This window comes from Diaphorina citri, unplaced genomic scaffold (assembly GCF_000475195.1).
Source record: "Diaphorina citri unplaced genomic scaffold, Diaci psyllid genome assembly version 1.1 scaffold649, whole genome shotgun sequence".
Lineage (NCBI taxonomy): Eukaryota > Metazoa > Arthropoda > Insecta > Hemiptera > Psyllidae > Diaphorina > Diaphorina citri.
In genome coordinates this window covers 115,714-141,492 of record NW_007378082.1, presented here as the reverse complement: position 1 = coordinate 141,492, position 25,779 = coordinate 115,714, and the positions used below count along the sequence as shown (strand labels likewise).

At 39.4% G+C, this 25,779-nt stretch overlaps 1 protein-coding gene across 1 annotated transcript in view; it reads right to left on the bottom strand.

The window, feature by feature from the left end:
* The window catches only part of LOC103510845 (NPC intracellular cholesterol transporter 1-like), a 48,822-nt gene that overhangs the window by 3,509 nt on the left and 19,534 nt on the right, over positions 1–25,779 (bottom strand). The window contains exons 3-28 of the mRNA XM_026824796.1: positions 23,305–23,490; positions 22,526–22,682; positions 21,866–22,001; positions 21,143–21,358; positions 20,848–21,081; positions 19,392–19,572; positions 18,934–18,995; positions 18,400–18,543; positions 17,693–17,897; positions 17,021–17,143; positions 15,874–16,005; positions 13,411–13,538; positions 13,189–13,369; positions 12,601–12,725; positions 11,908–12,210; positions 11,541–11,737; positions 10,945–11,128; positions 8,365–8,552; positions 6,871–6,989; positions 5,856–5,992; positions 5,138–5,328; positions 3,435–3,666; positions 2,920–3,033; positions 1,833–1,995; positions 1,219–1,356; positions 167–1,185 (exon numbers count right to left, since the gene is read on the bottom strand). Coding sequence (XP_026680597.1) covers positions 1,133–1,185; positions 1,219–1,356; positions 1,833–1,995; positions 2,920–3,033; positions 3,435–3,666; positions 5,138–5,328; positions 5,856–5,992; positions 6,871–6,989; positions 8,365–8,552; positions 10,945–11,128; positions 11,541–11,737; positions 11,908–12,210; positions 12,601–12,725; positions 13,189–13,369; positions 13,411–13,538; positions 15,874–16,005; positions 17,021–17,143; positions 17,693–17,897; positions 18,400–18,543; positions 18,934–18,995; positions 19,392–19,572; positions 20,848–21,081; positions 21,143–21,358; positions 21,866–22,001; positions 22,526–22,682; positions 23,305–23,490 — 4,229 coding nt within the window. The 3' untranslated portion in view covers positions 167–1,132. The remainder of the gene's footprint in view (positions 1–166; positions 1,186–1,218; positions 1,357–1,832; positions 1,996–2,919; positions 3,034–3,434; positions 3,667–5,137; positions 5,329–5,855; positions 5,993–6,870; positions 6,990–8,364; positions 8,553–10,944; positions 11,129–11,540; positions 11,738–11,907; positions 12,211–12,600; positions 12,726–13,188; positions 13,370–13,410; positions 13,539–15,873; positions 16,006–17,020; positions 17,144–17,692; positions 17,898–18,399; positions 18,544–18,933; positions 18,996–19,391; positions 19,573–20,847; positions 21,082–21,142; positions 21,359–21,865; positions 22,002–22,525; positions 22,683–23,304; positions 23,491–25,779) is intronic.

The following is a 25,779-nucleotide window of genomic DNA, read 5'->3' as shown; positions in this document are numbered from 1 at the left end:
GTTGTTTAACCCAGATTTTTTTTTTTTTTTTTTTTTTTTTTTTTTTCCTATTAGGCGCTTTAACAATGTTTTATGCATGTCGTACACGCCGGAAACCGAGATTAAAACTTAAACGGAGTTTAAATTTGTGGCTCCGAGGGGTCTGCCAACAGGTTACAGGTCTTACCTGCCGGAATGTAATGTCATGGTGGCTGAGCGGCGCGGAGGTCTGGATCGCACGGAATCATGATGGCCCTCACTGAAGTAGCGGTGCAGGCGAGAGTCTTCGCCCAGAGGTACAGGATGAGAAGGAGAAACAGAAGTGGAAGAAATAGGGGACGGGGCGGTCAGCTGAAGAGTGCTGTCTAGATCCCACTCAAGCGGTATGTCTTCAAACTGCATACAGACGACGCGTATATCCACGGATGTTGAGAGACACGGACGTCGCGTGTTGTACTGAGTAGCGAGAGACTTCAACTGTGCCTTTCCTTCACTTGTCTCTCCTACCACCCAATTTTCTTCCCCATTTTTTTTTCTACCCGGCTTTTTCTCGCGCGCTCTCTCTCAACACAGTTTTCCTCACACCTGCTGATGAAGAAACTAGTTGTTGCTTTCCATGTTCTTTGTTGTATGCCGTTCATGTTTATGTAATTCATAAGAATTTTGCTCTTACAATAAGTGTATGATGACGGCACGGCGGCGGTGATGAATATTTCAAACTTTTATATTCTCATTCTTATTGCTTGGAAATGTTTGTTTTGTTATATGCCTAATGCTTGCGTTGTTTTTGTATGGTTATGATTTATTTATGTATATTGTTTTATGTAAAACAATGTGTGCGATACCTATCTAGAGCAACATTTTCACTTTAATTACTTGACGGATGTGTTTGAGAAGGTATGGTACATACTTCTCTATTTTAAACTGTGAGATTATTTGTACGGTAATGGATGTAATCCATCCACCTTCTTGTAATATAGCTGTCTTGACTAAATATTCTATTTTGTGTTCATTTAGGTATGACATAGTTACCTACCTATCTAATTACTAGCCTTTCACCAAAGTCTCTCTCTCTCTCTCTCTCTCTCTCTCTCTCTCTCTCTCTCTCTCTCTCTCTCTCTCTCTTTCTCTCTCCTTCTCTCACCCTGAAATTCTATATGTCACTAATATTCTTGATGTACTTCTCTTCAAAATTATTGTTGACAATGTTGTTGTTGTTGTTGTTGTTGTTGTTGTTGTTGTTGTTGTTGTTGTTTTTGTTGTTGGTAACATTGTTCTTCTTATTGAGGATTCTCGTTTCCTCCATCAGAATACCATTGGATCTTAGTCGGGATTTCATCAGATGGTATTTGTACTTTTCCCTGTTGATGGGAGGACCTGCAGAGAAATAACATCTAGTAAATTATCTTGAGATTTTTCGAAAATTTGAACTTGAAAATTGGCCGCACCGTACATTTCTCGAACTTCGGCGCGGTCACTTTTGATCTACATCCTTTAATAAACCTCTCTGCAAAGTTTTGGCCACCTTACTTGAAAGGTTAAGTCCCGAGAAGGACGAACTCCTTTTGATGTTTTCCCACCGGTCAGCCCTGAATAGCGGATCTTTGGCCCTGAATAAGAGCCGAGCCGTACCTTCTGAAAAGCCTACAAGGGGTCATTTTTGATCTACAATTCACATAATTTTAATATTTAGGTATCACCGGTCAGCCCTGAATAGCGGATCTTTGGCCCTGAATAAGAGCCGAGCCGTACCTTCTGAAAAGCCTACAAGGGGTCATTTTTGATGTACAATTCACATAATTTTAATATTTAGGTAAGATCGACTTACCTTTGTTTCAATCAAGACAACTCACCTATGTAACTAAGGAGCACCGGTAGGAAGACCAAGCCATGCATCGCTCCAAATATCACGATGAGTAAGTACATGCGAAAGTAGAAGATCTTGAAAATTTTACTCCGTGCAAACGCCAACACAATTATTCCTCCGAACTTGGTCAAAGTTATTCCCGAGAATACCTGCAGAGGTCAAAAGAAAATCATGCATCGCTCCAAATATCACGATGAGTAAGTACATGCGAAAGTAGAAGATCTTGAAAATTTTACTCCGTGCAAACGCCAACACAATGATTCCTCCGAACTTGGTCAAAGTTATTCCCGAGAATACCTGCAGAGGTCAAAAGAAAAGAGTTAGGTATTTGATGCAAAGCACCATTAGTTGTGAAAGTACCATTAGTTTAATGTGTACCAGACAGTAGGTATTTTGCTATTTTGTAAGTACCTACCAAAGTGAAAGGGTTTCAAGTTCCTATTCCTACCTATTTCCTGATCAGGAAAATGATGCAAATTACTTTCTCTTTACATTATTAGTCATTTTCCTGTCATAATACTAAATACTTCACAAAGTATCCCGTTTTGAAAATATGTATACTTTCCTGATCATTTTTGGATGGCAGGTTGGCATTATGAATCCCCCGTCTCAACCCTCTTCTAAAAGAGATGCGGCACATTACGTATTGTTCCACTTTCACATAATATTTTACCTATACATATATGATTATTTGATTATACATACGTATACGTACCTATTTATATACCTACCAAAGTGAAAGGGTTTCAAGTTCCTATTCCTACCTATTTCCTGATCAGGAAAATGATGCAAATTACTTTCTCTTTACATTACTAGTCATTTTCCTGTCATAGTACTAAATACTTCACAAAGTATCCCGTTTTGAAAATATGTATACTTTCCTGATCATTTTTGGATGGCAGGTTGGCAGCATGAATCCCCCGTCTCAACCCTCTTCTAAAAGAGATGCTGCACATTACGTATTGTTCCACTTTCACATAATATTTTACCTATACATATATGATTATTTGATTATACATACCTACCTATTTATGTAGGTACTGAGATCCGCAGATTGAAGAAATCCGACTTACCGAGCTTCCAGTTTCAGATAGAGATTCGCTGACCCTTTCTATTGGGGACGCGTGTATAGAACTTGTGAACGAGTGAACAAAGTGGCTGCAGAATTCAACAGATATTCCAATAGCCTGGAACAGATTCACAATAAGGCATATATGTATAGAACTTGTGAACGAGTGAACAAAGTGGCTGCAGAATTCAACAGATATTCCAATAGCCTGGAACAGATTCACAATAAGGCATATGGGTCAGGGAGGTTCAGAAATTTATTCAGTAGGATTCAAATTATACCCATAAGCCACAGGCTATCTCCACAGTAGTTTTTCAATTTTGATTGGGTAATGGACCATATCCCAATATTTGGGCTTTTAAAAGAAGTTACGACTTTGGTTTAAACGGAGTGTCTGAGATCAGTGAATCTGGAAAAATGAACACCTTAGGCTCAAGTTACGAGAATGACTACATTATATCTATCCAGAACCAGAACCTCAAAATTTTATGCTGAGTATGACATTCTGTTGGTACATACCATGACTAGATTAACAGTAGACAAAGCATTGAGGGATATGCCCCACCAGTACATAAACCCTGTGATGTTGATAATAGTCATTGAGATGGTGAGAACAATGATGCAAGCTGCTGATAGGTTGAACGCCATCAGTACAAAGGACACCAGGAAGATTGCCAGTAAAGAGATGCCCAGACTGGACAGCATGTCTTTCCATGATGTTAGGTATTGTTCAAAGAACACGTAAAATACGCTGAAAGCAAACAAGAAGTTTAAAATACACTTTGTGTTTGAGGATTGCCAGTAAAGAGATGCCCAGACTGGACAGCATGTCTTTCCATGATGTTAGGTATTGTTCAAAGAACACGTAAAATACGCTGAAAACAAACAAGAAGTTTAAAATACACTTTGTGTTTGAAGGAGAATGGAAATTCATAAGCCTCAAAAATATAAGAAAATGGAAAGATAACACGCAAGACATGAGAGATTATCCTGAAATTGAAACTCAACAGGAAAATGGTATAAAGGAGCCAGCTTTTCCATTCTGTTTTATATTTATTTTTCTCCTTTTTCAAGTGTTCTGGAAGAACAAAAAGGAAGACTTTTAGGTCTGCTTCAGACTTTGGATAAACAGGCTTATATAGATGCCTACATAGATATAGTTAGTGCTCATCTTCTAAGCCTGGCCTTTTCTCTAGACGCGATGAAATAAAAAGCGAAACTTAGTTCATTACGTTCCTCGTTCCTCCAAGTCTCTCTGGTAATAAAAAATTTGATAGATAAAATTTCGTCTTCAATAAATTTCCCCCTTGTTTGTTTTCAACATCTTTGCTAATTCCCCCGACAGAATATTCGTTTCTTTCGCTCGTCTAGCTCTTTTCCTTTCCATTAAGAAATCGTTTACCTTGCTCTTTACATCCGGGAGTTTCGTAAGCATTGCAGCGATGGTTTGGAGTATGCTCAGAATTACTAAGTGGTGAAAAAAGTTTACCTTGATGAAACATTACGGAAAAGTAGGAAGAAGAAGGACTTGAATAATATGCATGCATAAGTCTAATGTGAAATGAGTTCGTAAGAAACCCAGTGATAGGTAGGAAGGTACGTGCCTATCTTGTTTACCTCGGAGATTTGCAACTCCTACCTAGTACCTACCTACATACATTAAACAAAAAAAAAGTATAGATACCTACTTAGAAATGGGATAATTTTTTTCAATATTCTGATAGTCAAGTTTCTAAAGGTCGGAAAAATATGTAAGTAGGTAACTTCAGGGAATGCGATGGTTTGGAGTATGCTCAGAATTACTAAGTGGTGAAAAAAGTTTACCTTGATGAAACATTACGGAAAAGTAGGAAGAAGAAGGAATAATATGCATGCATAAGTCTAACGTGAAATGAGTTCGTAAGAAACCCAGTGATAGGTAGGAAGGTACGTGCCTATCTTGTTTACCTCGGAGATTTGCAACTCCTACCTAGTACCTACATTAGACAAAAATAAAGTAGATACTTAGAAATGGGATCATATTTTACAATATTCTGATAGTCAAGTTTCTAAAAGGTCGGGAAAATATGTAAGTAGGAAGTAGGTAACTTCAGGGAATTTTTCAAATGAGGTTCAGAAAAAAGATTACGTACCTCTGTAGCAAATACTTTGCAAGTTTACTGTTGCTAACATTATTCAGTGTATTTTTGGGGTACGGCACCTGTTGTAGATTACCTACCTACCTGTAAGGAAAAACGGTCACATCAGTTGTGTTCAACTTGTGTTGGAGAACCTGAGTGATATTCTCCGCTAGGGAGCGCGCTTGTAATAAAGCGCTGTAGTAATCTTTGGACGACTTTAGCACCGTATGGAATGCTTGGAAATGACTAGCTCCAACCTGGGTCTTGTTATTGTGCTCGTAAATGTTAACAGCCTGAAAAGAAGAACCCGAAAAAAAGGATGTACGTAGGTAGGTACATAATATATCTGTGACGATTTCTCATAACTCATAATTATTCCCAATACTGCTCATTCATACATACTTACTCAAGACATAGGTACTCGTACACAAAGAATTGCAATATTTGGAAAGCTTACACACTATTTTGATCCCGTGAAAATAAAGTCGGGTTTAAATTTTGCATTGTGAGATGAAGGAAGGTAGTGCAACCAAATCCACAGATACCTAATATGGTTGCAGTAAACTTCAAGCTTCAACAAGAAAATAAAGTCGGGTTTAAATTTTGCATTGTGAGATGAAGGAAGGTAGTGCAACCAAATCCACAGATACCTAATATGGTTGCAGTAAGCTTCAACAACAAAGGTCGCAGTGTTAATTGCATACCCTCTCTCGGGAGAGGAGCAACCAGGCCCATAGTAGAATGGAAGCTTCAACAATCTTATCCATAATACGAAACGTTATGTAAAGCTAAACTTGACAAAGAAATTTGAGAAATATACCTGGGAATATGCAGCATGGCCTCCTTTCACACAGAACTGGTCTGGATCATCCTTAAGGAAGTAGGAAATGAACCTCTGAAAGCTGTCTTCATCTGGACGATGAATGTTGTTGTAACTCAAGTCACATATGTCACAAGCTGTGCAGGATAGAAAGCAAATAGATTAGTTCATTAGTACATACACAGTATGGTTAGGTACCAGAAAACGACAATCATCTCTCACTATGTCACCGGCGAAAGCTATGACCTATAAAGGGAAGGTTAACTGACTTAGGGCATCACGGAGTCAAGAAAAACTTGCCGTTGACTTTTTTTTTTTTTCAACAAAATGTAGCTATGTACCTGACACAGAAAAAAAGTTAATGATTTGCAAGTTGTTCAATTTGAATAGAACAAAAATAGCAAAAACATTTTCCGAAATACCTATGTAATTCTCATGTAATTTTCTGAGAATTACATAGGTATTGACTTTTTTTTTCAACAAAATGTAGCTATGTACCTGACACAGAAAAAAAGTTAATGATTTGCAAGTTGTTCAATTTGAATAGAACAAGAATAGCAAAAACATTTTCCGAAATACCTATGTAATTCTCATGTAATTTTCTGAGAATTACATAGGTAGGTATTCTGAAATACCTATGTAATTCTCAGAAATGTGAATAGAGAAAAAAAGTTTCTCGTCATGGGGAATAGCACAATAAATGGGTAATATAGGTACATTTGGTACCTGCATATATGAACTTCAAGAAATAACAAAACCATATGATTGAAAAGTGAACTTTTCTGGATGTGCTCAAAAGCTTTTCAAAAATAAAGTTGACTACTTTGGGATTTCAATATTTCGAACAACTTCCTATGTATACGTAGATACTCGTAAGCAGTACATACTTACACGTACCCCGTACCTACGTAAGTGTACCTGAAAGGAATACTGACACAATGATCATGTGTTCCACGTTATTTTTACATGAAAACAATCAAAACTTCAATATGGTGACCGAATTCCTTCAGCTTACCCAAGTTGGCATGCGGGCAAAAGGTTCCATCGGGAGTCATTTTGCAACACGATTCAGCAGCAGAGGACCAACCGAAATAGTCATCCAGCCACGAGTTGGAAGGAGTTTCTATGTAAGTCCTGGAAAATACCATTTGTCTTTCTTTCTCGCTGTTTCACTCCACCTTGTTTACTTACTTCGTTTTTTAATCTTATTGAAGAGACTTCGCTTCGTTCAGTCACTTTTTCAATTCTATTCATACATCAAAATTCAATTACTTAAATTAGCTTGGAATCCCGGCGGATTCGCTTATAAGTCAGATAAATTTATATCTACCACTGAGACAATCGAAGGAGATGATAAATGGACCCTCGAAAACCACAGCTCAAAAACTAGTGAATCTGAGCAGACACAACATCAGAATGATAGTTGGACTGCTCACAGGTCACTGCCATTTGAGGAAATATAAATATAAAAACCAACAGATATGATGGTTATAAATAAAAAGAAGATGTTGAAGTAGAAGAATGAAGGAAGAGAAAGATGAAGAGGGAAGATGAGAGCCAAGGGGAAGAGATGTTAGGAAAAGAAGAGAATGGAATTGAGAGGAAAGAAAAGTATAGAAGTATTTTACCTTTATATCCATTCTGTTATATTTTCACACTTCTTTCAAAAGAGTAATTATTGTAAAAGGTTTGACTTTGAGTTTAATCTTCTTTGGAGGTAGAATTTTCTCACTTTTTGTACCTTCCGATTTTCGAAATATTTTGACCGACATCCCATCAATTTCATCAATGTTAGACAGATCTATTCTGAAGTGAAAACCAATACGATCTACATTTTTACGAGTAGGTGTCTTACGCCGTACCTATTCTACGGTTGGATCAACATCAAGTACCTAGGTAGCTACAATCATGTACCTATTCCCTAAGTAAACATAAATACCTACCTATAAGACAAGTACTTCCTATGATTTCCGTTCTCCAGAATCAAAGGTAAAAGAGGTCACACAGAAAAAAAAAAAAAAAAAAACCCCCCCCCTCCCTCCCCCAAAAAAAAAAAAAAAAAAGAAAAAAAAAAAAAAAAAAAAAAAAAAAAAAAAAAAAAAAAAAAAAAAAAACTGTTGATAAATAATCTTACATTTTACAACTGATGCTGTAAATATTTTTATCAATTTCATTTTCAGATCCTTATAGGTTATGTAGTAACAATAAGGCCGGGGTCCACAAAGTGAATTTAAACTCAGTTTAATTCTCTGATTAAGAAATCTGATTGGTTGATTTTTAGAATTTTCAAAAATTAAAGCCAATCAGATTGCTTAAACCGAGACTAATTTTCAAAAATTAAAAGCAATCAAATTGTTTAAACCGAAATTTTTTTTTTTTTTTTTTTTTTTTTTTTTCCTATTAGGCGCTTTAACAATGTTTTATGCATGTCGTACACGCCGGAAACCGAGATTAAATCTTAAACGGAGTTTAAATTTGTGGCTCCGAGGGGTCTGCCAACAGGTCTTACCTGCCGGAATGTAATGTCATGGTGGCTGAGCGGCGCGGAGGTCTGGATCGCACGGAATCATGATGGCCCTCACTGAAGTAGCGGTGCAGGCGAGAGTCTTCGCCCAGAGGTACAGGATGAGAAGGAGAAACAGAAGTGGAAGAAATAGGGGACGGAGTAATGTCATGGTGGCTGAGCGGCGCGGAGGTCTGGATCGCACGGAATCATGATGGCCCTCACTGAAGTAGCGGTGCAGGCGAGAGTCCTCGCCCAGAGGTACAGGATGAGAAGGAGAAACAGAAGTGGAAGAAATAGGGGACGGGGCGGTCAGCTGAAGAGTGCTGTCTAGATCCCACTCAAGCGGTATGTCTTCAAACTGCATACAGACGACGCGTATATCCACGGATGTTGAGAGACACGGACGTCGCGTGTTGTACTGAGTAGCGAGAGACTTCAACTGTGCCTTTCCTTCACTTGTCTCTCCTACCACCCAATTTTCTTCCCCATTTTTTTTTTTTTTCTACCCGGCTTTTTCTCGCGCGCTCTCTCTCAACACAGTTTTCCTCACACCTGCTCATGAAGAAACTAGTTGTTGCTTTCCATGTTCTTTGTTGTATGCCGTTCATGTTTATGTAATTCATAAGAATTTTGCTCAACAATAAGTGTATGTGATGACGGCACGGCGGCGGTGATGAATATTTCAAACTTTTATATTCTCATTCTTATTGCTTGGAAATGTTTGTTCTGTTATATGCCTAATGCTTGCGTTGTTTTTGTATGGTTATGATTTATTTATGTATATTGTTTTATGTAAAACAATGTGTGCGATACCTATCTCGAGCAACATTTTCACTTTAATTACTTGACGGATGTGTTTGAGAAGGTATGTACCATGTACCTACTTCTCTATTTTAAACTGTGAGATTATTTGTACGGTAATGGATGTAATCCATCTACCTTCTTGTAATCTAGCTGTCTTGACTAAATATTCTATCTTGTGTTCATTTAGGTATGACATAGTTACCTACCTATCTAATTACTAGCCTTTCACCAAACTCTCTCTCTCTCTCTCTCTCTCTCTCTCTCTCTCTCTCTCTCTCTCTCTCTCTCTCTCTCTCTCTCTCTCTCCCTGAAATTCTATATGTCACTAATATTCTTGATGTACTTCTCTTCAAAATTATTGTTGACAAGTTTTGAGGTTCCTAGAGCCTAAATCCAAAGTTTCAGCCATTGGTCCGTGTGTGTGTCTGTCTGTCTCTAAACAAAATATCTCGAGAATGGTAAGAGCTACCGACTTGAAATTTGGTATGTAGCTGTCAAATGTAACAAGGATGAGACACGAAACTTTTTTGGTTAAGATCGGTGCAACGGTTGGCGGCATTTTACCGCTTTTTGGCGGTTTTCGGTGTAATTTAACAATATATCGGGGACGGTATGAGCTAGTTAAGATCGGTGCAACGGTTGGCGGCATTTTACCGCTTTTTGGCGGTTTTCGGTGTAATTTAACAATATCTCGGGAAGCATTGGTTGGCGGCATTTTACCCTTTTTGGCGGTTTTCGGTCTAGTTTAACAATATCTCGGGAACGGTATGAGCTAAAGACTTGAAATTTAGTATGTTAGTCACAAATGTGACAAGGATGCAACAGAAAACGTTTAGTTGAGATAGGTGCTGCGCTTGGCGGTAATTTGACCGCTTTTGGACGGATTTCGACCGTTTTTTGGCGGTTTTCAGCTAAACCGACTAAACGGTTAGAGATATGGTAAAAGTCAGGGTAAAGTGAAAATGGAGGTAGAGGCGAAAGCGGAAGTGGAGGTGAAAGATCACTCGGTTTTGAGTGCACTCAAAAAATTAACATAAAAAAGAGGACGAAATTTTGTATGATTCCAAACCTAACCTAACCTAACCCAACCTAACCTAACCTAACCTAACCCAACCTAACCTAACCAACCCTAACCTAACCTAACCTAACCTAACCCAACCCAACCCCACTTTCGCCTCCACCCCTATTTCCGCCTCCACCTCCACTTTCGCCTCCACCCTCACTTTTGCCTCCACCTCCATTTTCGCCCCCCTCCCTGTCCATTTTCACCTCAACCTCCATATTCACCTCCACCTCCAATTTCATGTCCACCTCCACTTTTGCGTGGAGGTGAAAGTGGAATCTAACCTAACCTAACCTAACCTAATGGAAGTGGAGGTGGAAGGCTAACCTAACCCAACCTAATCTAACCTAACCTAACCTAATGGAAGTGGAGGTGGAAGTGAAAATGGAGGTGGAGGCGAAAGTGGAGGTAGAAATGAAAGTGGAGAAGAAAATGGAGGTGGAGGTGAAAGTGGAGATGAAAGTGGAGGTGGAGGTGAAAAAATAGGAGGAGGCAAAAGTGGAGGTGGACATGAAAGTGGAGGTGGAGGCGAATATGGAGGTTGAGGTGAAAATGGACAGGGGGGGCGAGAATGGAGGTGGAGGTGAAAGTGGAGATGAAAGTGGAGGTGGAGGTGAAAAGGTGAAAGTGGAAATGAAAGTCTCCAATGCATTCTACTTTGAGTGCACTCAAAGATTCACTCGGTTTTGAGTGCACTCAAAAAATTAATCGAGTGCAGGTTTCAGCTTATTTGGATCATGATGGTTCTTGACTATGAACGTTATGATGACAGCTGTGGCTTTCTGATAGGCCGCGTCCACATAGAGGGATCTTTCAGGATCGTTGACGTCTGGAAAGCCTCCGAGAGCGATGGCGGGATCTATAGGTCCTCCAAATGGAGCTAAGCATTGGTATGGATTGCTGTGAAGCACAGAAATGTCATATTTGAAAGGGATAAAATTAGTAACAGTCCACTTACGGTATGCATAATTTTAAGGACTCAACAAAACCTGTAGCAAAATCTCACTCACTGTCAAAACGTATGCTATCTCTACGTCCTAAACCTAACTAGATATTTATTGTTCGTATTCAGGGCCGTATTTAGGGGGGCCTTTTTGCTCATTTACTATGCGGCGGACTCCGATAATTTGAAGGATTAATAATTGACCTCAGATTTGGATTTTTCCCAACTTTTTACATAGGAATCGACCATTTATTTATAATTTTTACCCACTTGCAACTCCTCCATTTGAAGGATTAATATGGTTCTGGCTACGGCCCTGTTAGTACCGTATTAGCTCATATTTGTTAAAGTTCTACGTTTCCTACTTACTGGGAACACTTCAGAAATTGATCCAAATAGTTTGTAGGGAATCCCTCGCGATCACTGCCTATTCTGTTGAACATAGCCTCATTATTCTTGTAATATCCCCAGATACTTTGCACAGCACAGTTGCTTTGATTGTTAGACGAGCTTGTTGACAGGGGAGCGAAGCAGATTTTCTCCAGACCCAAATCTGGCTTTCCCAGCTGAAAAATTGTGGATACAGAAAAGATTAATGCGGGAATGGTAGATGCAGAAAAGATTAATGGGGGTATTAGGTAAGTGAAAGTACCCAGGTATACAAAGGACACATATTAGGTTAGTAAGTAGGTAGGTAGGTAGGTACATACCTATACATACTTTGATTTCAGCTTACCGTAAAATATTTATAAACATAGGAGTCTTCCGAGACGGACAGTTCCTTGTCGAGTCCAATGTCTATGTTGGGGATCACAACGATGCTGGAGCACAGCAAGAGCAGAAACGCCATGATCACAAGCGGCCTCACATATTTGCTCAGCAGGAACGGAATGTAGACGGATTTGAAGAAATTGTACACACTAAAGGAAGGAGAATCGTAATAACTGTGCACCTCTGGGTGCGAGGATATGTCTTCCACGGATTGGGGACGGGAGAGGCCGTCGCTTTTGATGCAGGAAACAAAGTCCAGACCAGAATCCTAGAGCGAAAATGAAGGAAAAATGAAAACTGGATATGTAAATAACATTGGATGGAAGAGAATGCCCTAGGCATTAATCCCGCCCCTGAGTTAGAATTTTTCAATATTGGATATGTCTTCCACGGATTGGGGACGGGAGAGGCCGTCGCTTTTGATGCAGGAAACAAAGTCCAGACCAGAATCCTAGAGCGAAAATTAAGGAAAAATGAAAACTGTATATGTAAATAACATTTTTTTTTTTCCTACACCACTACATCTTCTTGGCTTGGAGAACTCACAAAACATAACTACTCATGTTATCTGGGTGACGAGTGACAAAAGATAAAGTCAAGGGAGCATTGTTCTAATGTTCACAGAGATTGTTAACTAGAGTCTTCGTTGTGGACTTACTTGTTTCTTGGAATCCAATGTAAGCAGAGACACAAAACATGTGATTTGCAGTACGAAATCGATGAGAAGCGCAAGAGCAGCATACAACGCGAAGCCTCTAACAGCAGGCATATCTGAGAGACCCCCTGGAATCACAAATGAAAGTGTTTGTCTTTAGAGACATTTATTTATTAAACCTCCTCTCTTACTATGTACGGGTAACTCACATCATAGGTTTCGAAATCTGTCGAGCTACAATTGGTTGACCCGATATGCTACTTGAAGGGCGATATTTGGCACCGACATGGCGCACAGTATAATATGAGTAGAACGAATGAGAATTCGAAGCCAGCTCTGCGTATTATCGTTTCGAAATCTGTCGAGCTACAATTGGTTGACCCGATATGCTACTTGAAGGGCGATATTTGGCACCGACATGGCGCACAGTATAATATGACTAGAACGAATGAGAATTCGAAGTCAGCTCTGCGTATTATCGTAGCTCTGCGCAACGTTGCGACAGCGAAACAATAAAAGAATTTAGCTAAATGCATCGTATTTTATTGTTTTAAGGAATGGCAAAGCCATCTTGAAAGACCTCAAACTCACCTAGAAAGAAACACACGGTTTCTGATATGGACGTCAGCAGAATGGATGATGCCACTTTGCCCAATGTTCTGCCTATGTGTTCCTCCAAAGATTCATCTGGGTTTCTCTTCTCCCTCTGGTAACTTTGTACAATGATGAACATGTTGTCAACGCCGATGGCCAAAACTAGAAACGGCATTACCTGGGAACAGGTAAATATTACGGCATGGATCGACTCCTGGCTCTACTGTTTGGTGACGCCCATAGTTTGACAGGATCGGTCGTTACTTCTAGATGGCGTATTCCAAATGCTAGAGCCGACGTTAATAGAATCCCCGTCAGTAGAACTTTCATTGGGTTTTTGGCGCACACTGGAAAGCAGAAGAGGGTATTGTAAGCCGAAGACAAACCAACCTATACTTAATTATCTATGTTCCGCGGTCGTTCAAACATTGCAGAGAGGTTCCTTTTAGGATACCTATCAATTAGGAATGTTCATGGGCCGAAGTTCGAGAAATCTGCAATTCGGCCTCTTTTCAGGGCTAATTTTTGCAAAAAGCTCAAAAAGAGTTCTCGTTTCTCAGGACTGAACTTTGGCCTGAGTCGCTCAAACTTTATAGAGAGGTTCATTTAAGGATGTAGATTAGTTTATATCATGAAATGAAATTTTCATTTCGTTTCTATAGACACTTTCTTCCTTCCTCGTTTTTAATTCATTAATTTCAAATGAAATTCTACACGCTTCACTGGCACACAATATTCTCCTTTGATTTATTTCCCATTTTCTTTCTCAGGCACGAATTGGAAGCTATAATATGGATCCCCTTTGCAGACCGAATTTCAAGAAGGAAACCAACAAGTTATGTTTGGGGAAACCATATAACCCACGACCCAGCGACCCACCACTAGTAAAACAATATGAAAATTTTGAAGGAGAAAAATTCTGAAATTTAAATCTCTTCACCTCTAAAATTTCATCACAAATAAACAAAATTACCATGATTAGAATCGAAAGCGTTCAAGTGTGTGTGACTTGATTTTCAAGTTTAAAAGTGATTCAATTGAATTCAAAGTCAATGTGGTCTGGTGCGTGAAAGGTCGCGGGTTCGAGTCTATCCGAGCCATGAAATTTTATCTAAACTCGGCCCTGTCTCGACCCCAGTCCCCTGTTTTACCCAGAAAACGAAAAAATCCCCCAGAGAAAAATATATTGTTTTTTAGTTTTTATCTCTCTATCCTCTCTTATTCTTTGTGCAACTCTCTCGTTTTACTTTGTATGGAGGGAGGGAGAGAGAAAGGGAGGGGGAGTGGGAGGGAAAGAAAGAAAGAGAGAGAGAGAGTCCCATAAGCTGAAAGTAATGGTACCTATAAGTCTTTATTATGAGACTATCTTTGAGGTCGATTTATTTCTTCGTTCCCGAATTCAATTTGGTTGGAAATTGGCAGGAAGAGAGGTAGAATTCTGTTGACCAAGTAAGAGCCAAATTAAGTACAAGGAGGAAGAGTATGAAAGGGAGAGACAGAGAGAAGGAAAGAGAGAGGGGAAGAGAAAGGAGAAAGAGAGAGGGAGAAAGGAAGGAAGAGCATTTATAATCTACGTATTTCATCTTCTAGAATCTAGAACATTTGCAGTATTTTCTTTTATTACAACGAACACAATGGGTAGGAAAAAATGAGAGTTTTGCAAACCGCCATCATGCATTCATGTCATAGCCAGTCCTTTTCGTAAATTTCGTAATTTTATATGTGAACATTTGAACGAATCATAAATTGAAGTTTTAATGGGTAACTATAACTAGGTCAAAGTGGTCAAATGCCACACTGAAACAAAGTTTCTATTCCCAAGTTTAATTATCGAAGTTGATTTGCCCATTTGTGTGTGAATAGCGACCTAGTTGTCGAAGGAAGAGTGAAAGAGAATGGAGGAAGGTAGAGAGATAAATTAACATTAGTTAGGATGGTAAATACATTAATGTACCTACGGAGAGCACATACACCCTGTCATAACTTTAGCATTTGTCAAGTACCTACCTTGCACCTACTCTTTGTTCCTTGGCGTTTTAGGTATTTCAAGTTTTTCCAGGACCACACCTACTGCATTTCACTTGAGATTTGAGCATGAACTCGTTTTATTCCAAAGGAAATAAATATGATTGTCAACAAAAGCAGAAAAAGGAATGAATGTTTAGAAAAATACATATAGCTATACCCACCTAGCATAAAAGAAACTGAAGCTAACGATCCTACATAATGCATAAAACATAGAGATATTATAATATACATCTTTCTTAACTCATTTTTCTCTAGGAACATCGCTAAGTTAATTACGTACATCAATTAAAGAGAAAATTTTAATTTAGATATACCTAGGTATGTAGGGTATAATTTGTATCACGTGCATTGTGCGTTTGTTATCTTGATAGCTTCACAAGAAATAATTATTGCCACCCTTATCACCGTCACGAATAATGTGTAGGATATCTAACAATACGCATAATGAAGTTATATCCAGAGCGATATTTCTAGGACTTCAAATTTTTCTAAAGGTGTGTCCACACGTAGACGGCCGTCGATTGACGAGCTGAATCTACAATACATTATGTTATCGAGGCAGTGTGGAAGGTTCAGTCGACATCGATCGATGGCCGGTCATTCCGGTCAACTATGTGTGGACACACCTTTATACTAGCGTCTTCTACAACTTACTATAACCAATGGACGTGAACTGACGCTGAAGAAAAAGCTCCAACAGGAAGCCCCACTGCTCAAACACGCTCGACTTTCCAAGGTCAATGTCCTGAAATCTGACAGCTTTGTTTTGCCTCAGGTGAGAAGTTTCTGTGAACATAAATTTTATATTTTATTCTCGTTGGATATAATACCGGCCTGTTGGATAATAGACGGCCCAAAGCAATCACCCTATAGTTAGGACTGATTGAGAGGCTGACGAAAAAACGCCGACCCCATATGTACAAGGGAAAGAAGATAATCATAATTACCTACTGAGGGTAGGTAAGTGGCCATCTGATAAACTTTTCCTCTCTATCCCTTTACCAACCCTAAAATTATTTCTCGTCAGCATTTGGTGCTCACCTTATTTCTCATTTCTACTTTCTACTTTTAGGTACCTTGTTTTAATCCTTACTTATTTCTTCTCTTCTTGTGCTCACGTTTGCTATTACTTTCATTAATTATTTTTTTCTTGGATACACTTCCCCCAGCTTAAATTCAACTTACTGTCTCAAACATAGTGACTGAAAACAAACCTCTTACCTCTGAGGGTAGATCTGTATATAGGTATTATTTTTCGTTTGATTAGGCTTAACATCACTGTATGTCTGCTTAGGTCTTTAGTGACAAGGTTTTTACCCTCCGTTTGGCGACAAGCAACCCGTCTACTCACATTGACCTCACCCTGAGTAAGGCCGGGAAACGCCAGCAACATGCGATTGCCCAGATGGTCACCCATCCGGATACTAACCACGCGTAATGTTGCTTAACTTTAGTAAGCCCGCCACAGACGCAACACAAGTTACGGCCACCTGAGAGGCCTGAACTACACAGAACAGCTATCTCTGGCACCGGCGCGGCGAGTTGTATGTGGCATAGATTGGAAGCAGATCTTCACCGACCGAAATGTGTATGGCGGGCCTTTTTCGTAGATTCGTAGAATCTATGTATAACCAATCTTTCATCCTTTAAAGCTGTTTGACCTTACACCTAAGCCTCTGAGTGGGCATATTGGATATGGTGGCGGGCCTTAACTACGACCTGAATGAATCAAGCTTGTTTCCTCATACAGTCATACAAAGGATCGAGGTCCTGTAATTATTTACCTTGGAGTTTTACTTACCAAAATGATTTGAATAGTTCGCATCTTCGCTGGGCTGGAGGACTCTGCTTTTTCTAGACACCGTGGAAAAACGAGGTTGAAAAACTTTGGAACTTTGAAAACCATCCGAAATATCACACGACACTATAGTCAAACGAGGAAGAGAAAGAGAATGATTCCGTGTCAAGTCTTTTATCTACCAATTGGCATTATCCAACTTCAAGGGTAATTAAAACTGTGTAGGTATACCAGCAATACCTAATGGGTACTTAGTTAGATGTGTTATGCAAAAATATCTCCTTTTCTAACCATCAAAATATAATTTGGTAGGTACCAGGTACCCTACATAGCTACGTTACGTACACATCGAAAAATCCTATTTTGTACGAATTCCAAATCAGACATCAAATCTCACGGTGCAAATCAGAAAGAAAAAAGTGCGGAGATTTATTGTACAAAAATTCATCTTTATTAGGTTGAAAAAGTAAAAACATTTACAAAAAATAAATAGAGTAAAATAAAATAGTAACTAAAAAAAAACCTGAACAATTTGAACATCCCATTCCATACTAGTTAGCTTCTAAAATCGTTAGGAAGACGGTGAATCTGATCCAGATTTATGAGCTCTGCATACTAGGGATAATAAGCAGTCTGTAGGGATAATAGGCATACCCGTAACTCATTTAACTTTACCTGACTTGGGCGGGGACATCCGCTCCCTCCTATAGTGCAATGTCAGGAAGAGAGAAGTGAGAGTGAAGAACAATATGGATACCACCCAGAGAATAGTTCGGATGTCGGGCAGATGCCACACCATGGGCTGAGGAAGACCAGGGGACTTCTTCAACGAAGGACAGCTGGCTTGACAGTCTGAACAAGTACATGGCGAGGTGAATTCCTGTTGGGAAAAACATGGAACGATAACGATAGATATCAGGTGGTACAACTACTTGGCTTGTAAATCTGAGACACTGGTGTGCCAAAGGCTTTGCTGAAATTTCCGGAATGCCACCAAAATGATACGGATCGTAGAAATCTGAAATGGATCGGCACCTTCAAAAGAAGCGTTTACTCAAGACAAACGTAGCATTTACTCAAGACAAACGTACATAGAATATATACGTCTTGTCTTGTCCTATTACATAGCCTGTACTGCACAACCTTGGACGTCATTCTAAACATCTGTGTAGCTTTGGTGTCAGTACTTGTACACGATGATGATCCTATAACAAAAAGTGACTATCAAACTGTTTTGACTCGGTGGGGGCGGAGCGCTACAGCGCTCCTTTATATGAACTTTATCAATTCAATAGGGAGTTAAGATAGTAGGTATACTGCTTTATTTTGACTGTCGAATTAGGACATGAATAGTACCTTTATATAAAATTAGAGACACTTACATCAACGGATTCGTTGCAGGGTATAACTCTCGGATTGACAGGTATGAAGCGACCAACCGGTACGTCAGTGAACACAAATCTCGCGGTCATGGGAGCGTAACCATTCAACATCGGATCATACATGTAGTTGTACCATCTGAAAAATTGAAGTTAAAAACTGGATTTTAGGTAAATCCCTTTATAGGGACGAGCTATTCATTTAAGTTGGCTTTCATTCGAGAGAAGTCAGATAAATGTGAATAGACTGGTTGATAGGAGTTTATCCCAGATGAAAGAACTTGCTATTGATCCTCAAATTTTAAATAATGTCACCGCATCGGTTGGTCTTTCCTCTTGTATAAGCTCAACCCATCCTTTAGGGTGCACCTTGTTTGCCCCTGCACCTAAGCCTCAAAGTGAGTTCTTTGTGTATGTGTCCTTCCTCTGATATATGCCCGAATTCCTTGACATCGGATTATATCTTTATATCCCTGCAGAGTGCATAGTTGCATACAGTGCAGATGGTTCTTGATCTATTCTGAAGGAAATCATTACCATCATCTTCACCGACCCATACAACGCGAAGCCTCTAACAGCAGGCATATCTGAGAGACCCCCTGGAATCACAAATGAAAGTGTTTGTCTTTAGAGACATTTATTAAACCTCCTCTCCTACTACCTGTCTTCATCTGGACGATGAATGTTGTTGTAACTCAAGTCACATATGTCACAAGCTGTGCAGGATAGAAAGCAAATAGATTAGTTCAGTAGTACATACACAGTATGGTTAGGTACCAGAAAACGACAATCATCTCTCACTATGTCACCGGCGAAAGCTATGACCTACAAAGGGAAGGTTAACTGACTTAGGGCATCACGGAGTCAAGAAAAACTTGCCGTTGACAGCTCTGCGCAACGTTGCGACAGCGAAACAATAAAAGAATTTAGCTAAATGCATCGTATTTTATTGTTTTAAGGAATGGCAAAGCCATTTTGAAAGACCTCAAACTCACCTAGAAAGAAACACACGGTTTCTGATATGGTCGTCAGCAGAATGGATGATGCCACTTTGCCCAATGTTCTGCCTATGTGTTCCTCCAAAGATTCATCTGGGTTTCTCTTCTCCCTCTGGTAAGTTTGTACAATGATGAACATGTTGTCGACGCCGATGGCCAAAACTAGAAACGGCATTACCTGGGGACAGGTAAATATTACGGCATGGATCGACTGACTGAGACATTGCCTCAGACTCCTGAACCTGAACTTCTCCTCTGAATTTTGAACGGTGAGTTATACCTTTTATGTCTCCCAATAGCCCCTACCTTGTCTACCATACTGCCTGAACTTAAAAGCAATATTACTACCACCAGGCTAGGTAGTAACCAAAGTTTTTTGGGCCGGACAAAGTTTAGATCGTAAAATATAGCACCTACCCAGCTAATGACCATCTGAAGTTTTTGAAATCGTTAAATTTACGAAAGTACTGAAGTTTCTTGACGCACATGAAAATATTTAAGTCTGAACTTCAGAATACAAAATTATTTATTCCGAGTCCGTATAAGACTTTGGAAAGTCGTTCACTAGGGTCCCGTCATAATTTAATGCTAACTTTCGGGGTAAGCTGTGGCTATTTTTATTAACTGAAGAGGATCAGAATTTTTATGGAAATACTGTAATTTTTTCCGTCCCGTCATCCTTTATGTAAGAGGGTCAACAGCGTACTCTCGTACCTATAAAACCGTTTAGGTATACCAGCAATACCTAATGGGTACTTAGTTAGATGTGTTATGCAAAAATATCTCCTTTTCTAACCATCAAAATATAATTTGGTAGGTACCAGGTACCCTACATAGCTACGTTACGTACACATCGAAAAATCCTATTTTGTACGAATTCCAAATCAGACATCAAATCTCACGGTGCAAATCAGAAAGAAAAAAGTGCGGAGATTTATTGTACAAAAATTCATCTTTATTAGGTTGAAAAAGTAAAAACATTTACAAAAAATAAATAGAGTAAAATAAAATAGTAACTAAAAAAAAACCTGAACAATTTGAACATCCCATTCCATACTAGTTAGCTTCTAAAATCGTTAGGAAGACGGTGAATCTGATCCAGATTTATGAGCTCTGCATACTAGGGATAATAAGCAGTCTGTAGGGATAATAGGCATACCCTGTCACTCCTACCCGAAGTATCAACGTACTGTGCAAAAGGTACATAGCAACATTCAAACAGTACCATGATAAAAGTCAAAACTCAGAAGGATCTGTCTAACAATCTAACAGACCGAGGTTTATCAGACCTACAAAACGTGTGTGAGGGAGAAAGATTCCGACTTCTAGTTCTCTCAAGGTGGGTCCACACATAGTCGACCGGCCGTCGATCGATGTCGACTGCACCGTCTACACTACCTCGACATATATTCACCTTGTCGATCGACGGCCGGTTGACTATGTTTGGACACACCTTCAGACCATCTATCGTCTGACCTGGGTCTGTCACACAGTCGGAGCGTGAGAGGGCTCCCCTACTCACCAAAAGTGTGGAGCAATTCTTGACATGACCCAAAGCAATGGACACGTACAGAAACATGATCACGTAACTCAACGTGATGGTTTTGAATTCGGACTTGGACTCTTCTTCCAGCTGATCTTGGACCGATCTTTCCGCGGAATAGGCTACGTCGAGAAATTCTGGTTTCTCGTGAGTTGTCCAGTTTTTCATGAACTCGAGAAAACTAGAATGGCATACCCGTAACTCATTTAACTTTACCTGACTTGGGCGGGGACATCCGCTCCCTCCTATAGTGCAATGTCAGGAAGAGAGAAGTGAGGGTGAAGAACAAAATGGATACCACCCAGAGAATGGTTCGGATGTCGGGCAGATGCCACACCATGGGCTGAGGAAGAACAGGGGACTTCTTCAACGAAGGACAGCTAGCTTGACAGTCTGAACAAGTACATGGCGAGGTGAATTCCTGTTGGGAAAAACATGGAACGATAACGATAGATATCAGGTGGTACAACTACTTGGCTTGTAAATCTGAGACACTGGTGTGCCAAAGGCTTTGCTGAAATTTCCGGAATGCCACCAAAATGATACGGATCGTAAAAATCCGAAATGGATCGGCACCTTCAAAAGAAGCGTTTACTCAAGACAAACGTAGCATTTACTCAAGACAAACGTACATAGAATATACGTCTTGTCTTGTCCTATTACATAGCCTGTACTGCACAGTGCACAACCTTGGACGTCATTCTAAACATCTGTGTAGCTTTGGTGTCAGTACTTGTACACGATGATGATCCTCTAACAAAAAGTGACTATCAAACTGTTTTGACTCGGTGGGGGCGGAGCGCTACAGCGCTCCTTTATATGAACTTTATCCATTCAATAGGGAGTTAACATAGTAGGTATACTGCTTTATTTTGACTGTCGAATTAGGACATGAATAGTACCTTTATATAAAATTAGAGACACTTACATCAACGGATTCGTTGCAGGGTATAACTCTCGGATTGACAGGTATGAAGCGACCAACCGGTGCGTCAGTGAACACAAATCTCGCGGTCATGGGAGCGTAACCATTCAACATCGGATCATACATGTAGTTGTACCATCTGAAAAATTGAAGTTAAAAACTGGGTTTTAGGTAAATCCCCTTTATAGGGACGAGCTATTCATTTAAGTTGGCTTTCATTCGAGAGAAGTCAGATGAATGTGAATAGACTGGTTGATAGGAGTTTATCCCAGATGAAAGAACTTGCTATTGATCCTCAAATTTTAAATAATGTCACCGCATCGATTGGTCTTTCCTTTCGTATAAGCTTAACCCATCCTTTAGGGCTGTTTGCCCCTGCACCTAAGCCTCAAAGTGAGCTCTTCGTGTATGTGTCCTTCCTCTGATATATGCCCAAATTCCTTGACATCGGATTATATCTTTATATCCCTGCAGAGTGCATAGTTAAGGCGGTCTCCTCCTGATCCCTTGTGTGCCGCGTCCATTTTCATTTAGGACTATTGCACTGCCAGAGTGCATAGTTGCATACACTGCAGATGGTTCTTGATCTATTCTGAAGAAAATCATTACCATCATCTTCACCGACGAATTGTCAATCAAATATGTTTAGTAGTGTTTACTCACCTGCGTGGCGTGCAGGTAACAGCGTTCCAAGCTCCACACAGAGCATCCATTGCCCTAGTACCAGTGGCTGGAAAGCTGACATGCTTGCATGCGTCGAACGAACCCTGCATGTACTTCTCCGTCATGAATACCTGCACCTCGTCTACGTATGCGGCGCCTTGAAAATAAATGAGTATGCAATACCCAACATTATGAAGATGAAGAATAACATAATGTCAGGCCCTAGCACCCTACTTTCGAAGTTTAACTTCTCCGTCATGAATACCTGCACCTCGTCTACGTATGCGGCGCCTTGAAAATAAATGAGTATGCAATACCCAACATTATGAAGATGTTATTTAACATAATGTCAGGCCCTAGCTCCCTACTTTCGAAGTTTTTTGAGTTCTCCAGAACAACTTTGCCCCTAAATGTAATCGAACTTTGATTTCGAATCTGGGTTTGATTCAAAATATTGTACTTTTACAGAGATTCGCAACAGAGGCGAACTTTTTTCCACCCCAATGTTGTGTAACTAAACTACTGATTTGTAGTTCTGCGCCTTTTGTTTGACTTTACTTCAGACTTTCAGAGAGCCTTCTTCGAATCTGGGTTTGATTCAAAATATTGTACTTTTACAGAGATTCGCAACAGAGGCGAACTTTTTTCCACCCCAATGTTGTGTAACTGAATTACTGATTTGCAGTTCTGCGCCTTTTGTTTGACTTTACTTCAGACTTTCAGAGAGCCTTTTGTTGGCTTCAAAGGAGTAAATTTCTTTGGACTATTGGGTACTGTACCATTTTTGGAAGGCAGCACTCGTGTGGCGTTCATGAATCGACTCTGGTCCGTAGCACAGGCAAAGTCACAGATGAAGTTGGTCATACTATGGAAACATGACGGACATCTGGACACCATAGGGTAGAGCATGCCCAGGTTATCATGGAGCTTCTTCAACTGCTCTCCGTCGCAGCATGTCTTTGTATCTGAGGATTGAAGAATAATATGAAATTCACACCGATTTACTTAAATAAAATTTGAAATTCAAACCCATTTGCTTGAATAAAATCTGAATTTCTAGCCCTTCTTCAACTGCTCTCCGTCGCAGCATGTCTTTGTATCTGAGGATTGAAGAATAATATGAAATTCACACCGATTTACTTAAATAAAATCTGAAATTCAAACCCATTTGCTTGAATAAAATCTGAATTTCTAGCCTATTTGTTTAAATAAATTTTGAAATTCAAACCTATTTGTATAAATGAAGTTTGAAATTCAACCCTATTTGTTTGAATACAATTTGAATTTCTGGCCATTTGTATCCCTGTTTCTTGGAATAAGATCTTAATCAAGGTGCTCTGATTTACATTGTTTTTTCCCTGCATAGATAACAGATTTCATTGAACTTTGTGTCTACTACGACTTTGTTTTTCTACATTATTTAATTTGAAAGGTGAAATAGAGGGTATGAGTTCATAAAGTGGATTGCCCTTTCAAATAGGGCTAAGCTAAACAGTACCTACATTATGGTTGATGTGGGTAACACCTGAACCAAAAACGCGTGCACCTATCATCATTATTCTTTCCTTTGATCTTACCTAGGTACTAAGACCTACTTTATAGTGTAAGTAGGTACCTATATGGGTTCCAGTTCCAGTCGATTCATTCGACTGTAGTGCACTGTTTAAATAAATTTTGAAATTCAAACCTATTTGTATAAATGAAGTTTGAAATTCAACCCTATTTGTTTGAATACAATTTGAATTTCTAGCCATTTGTATCCCTGTTTCTTGGAATAAGATCTTAATCAAGGTGCTCTGATTATCTGATTTACATTGTTTTTTCCCTGCATAGATAACAGATTTCATTGAACTTTGTGTCTACTACGACTTTGTTTTTCTACATTTAATTGAAAGGTGAAATAGAGGGTATGAGTTCATAAAGTGGATTGCCCTTTCAAATAGGGCTAAACAATGTCTCTGTACCAATGTACCTACATTATGGTTGATAGGTAACACCTGAACCAAAAACGCGTGCACCTATCATCATTATTCTTTCCTTTGATCTTACCTACTTTATAGTGTAAGTACCTAAATGGGTTCCAGTTCCAGTCGATTCACTCGACTGTAGTGCAGATTCACACGTATCTTTTCTACAATCGTGGCAACATTAGTCAATCATTAGATGGCAACATTAGTCGATTCCCTTAGATATTCGCTTATTAATCTTATAAAGTTATAACTTATAATGCTTACCCACCTACAGTTTGGGAATTGACAACATTTTCTCGTTTATAAAGGTTTAGCAAAGTGGAAGAGCAAACTGATGAAAGCATGACAAATTTAAACAAGTTAAGAACAAAGTTAAAAAAACGCGTCCCGAATTTTTTCTGGGACAAAAACGAAAATTCGGGACAAAACGCCCCAAAAGAAAAACTGAACGGGACGCCGGGACACCCCCTGAAATTCGGGACTGTCCCGGCCAATTCGGGATGTTTGGCAAGCCTACTACTAGGTAATCTAGTAGGTATCTTGAACTTTAATTAACAAAGATACCAGCAAGATAAAATGTGTAGTTTCCAAGGAATGCATTAATGTGCAAATAGGTAACAAGCTCACTAACCTTGCTGTACGTACATACCTAAATGATTATAATGTTCTAGCGGACAGCCGTCAATAGATCCATCATACAGGTAGGTACATACTTGGAGAGATACATGATCAATGTTTAGATCAGGTGTCAGTAAACCGGTCGATCCTTTGACATATTTCGGTCGATCGCGGAGCGACTTTGAAAAAATACATCGATCGAAAATTGGCGAAAATATACCTAGGTATACACTATACATACGAGAGTGTATACCTACCTATCGATCTTTTGGACAGTATCGATCTTTGTCTGAGGAATTGATATCGATAATTTTTGTCTGAAAATTCATTTTGCAGCAGACAACCTTGATTCTTCAAGGACGATCTTCTTATTCAGTTTCTGGCTATTTCCTCGCCTCGGTCTTTGTTTTGGTATTTTTAAATTTGCTCTAGGTACGATCTGGTCAAAGCCATTGTTATCTGTTGGGAGCTGAAGATATGTATTTTGCATAGAATGCATAGTAATATTACTTTTTTTCCAAACTCCGCAGCTGATTTTGTAGCAGACTAAGTAAAGTAGTATATTTGTACTCCGAAGGTCTCAGCCTAGGTTTAACACATTGACCAAGGGTTTTCTATTCTATTCTGGTAACGGGTGCAGGGTGCACTCAGAGTCTCAATCACTCA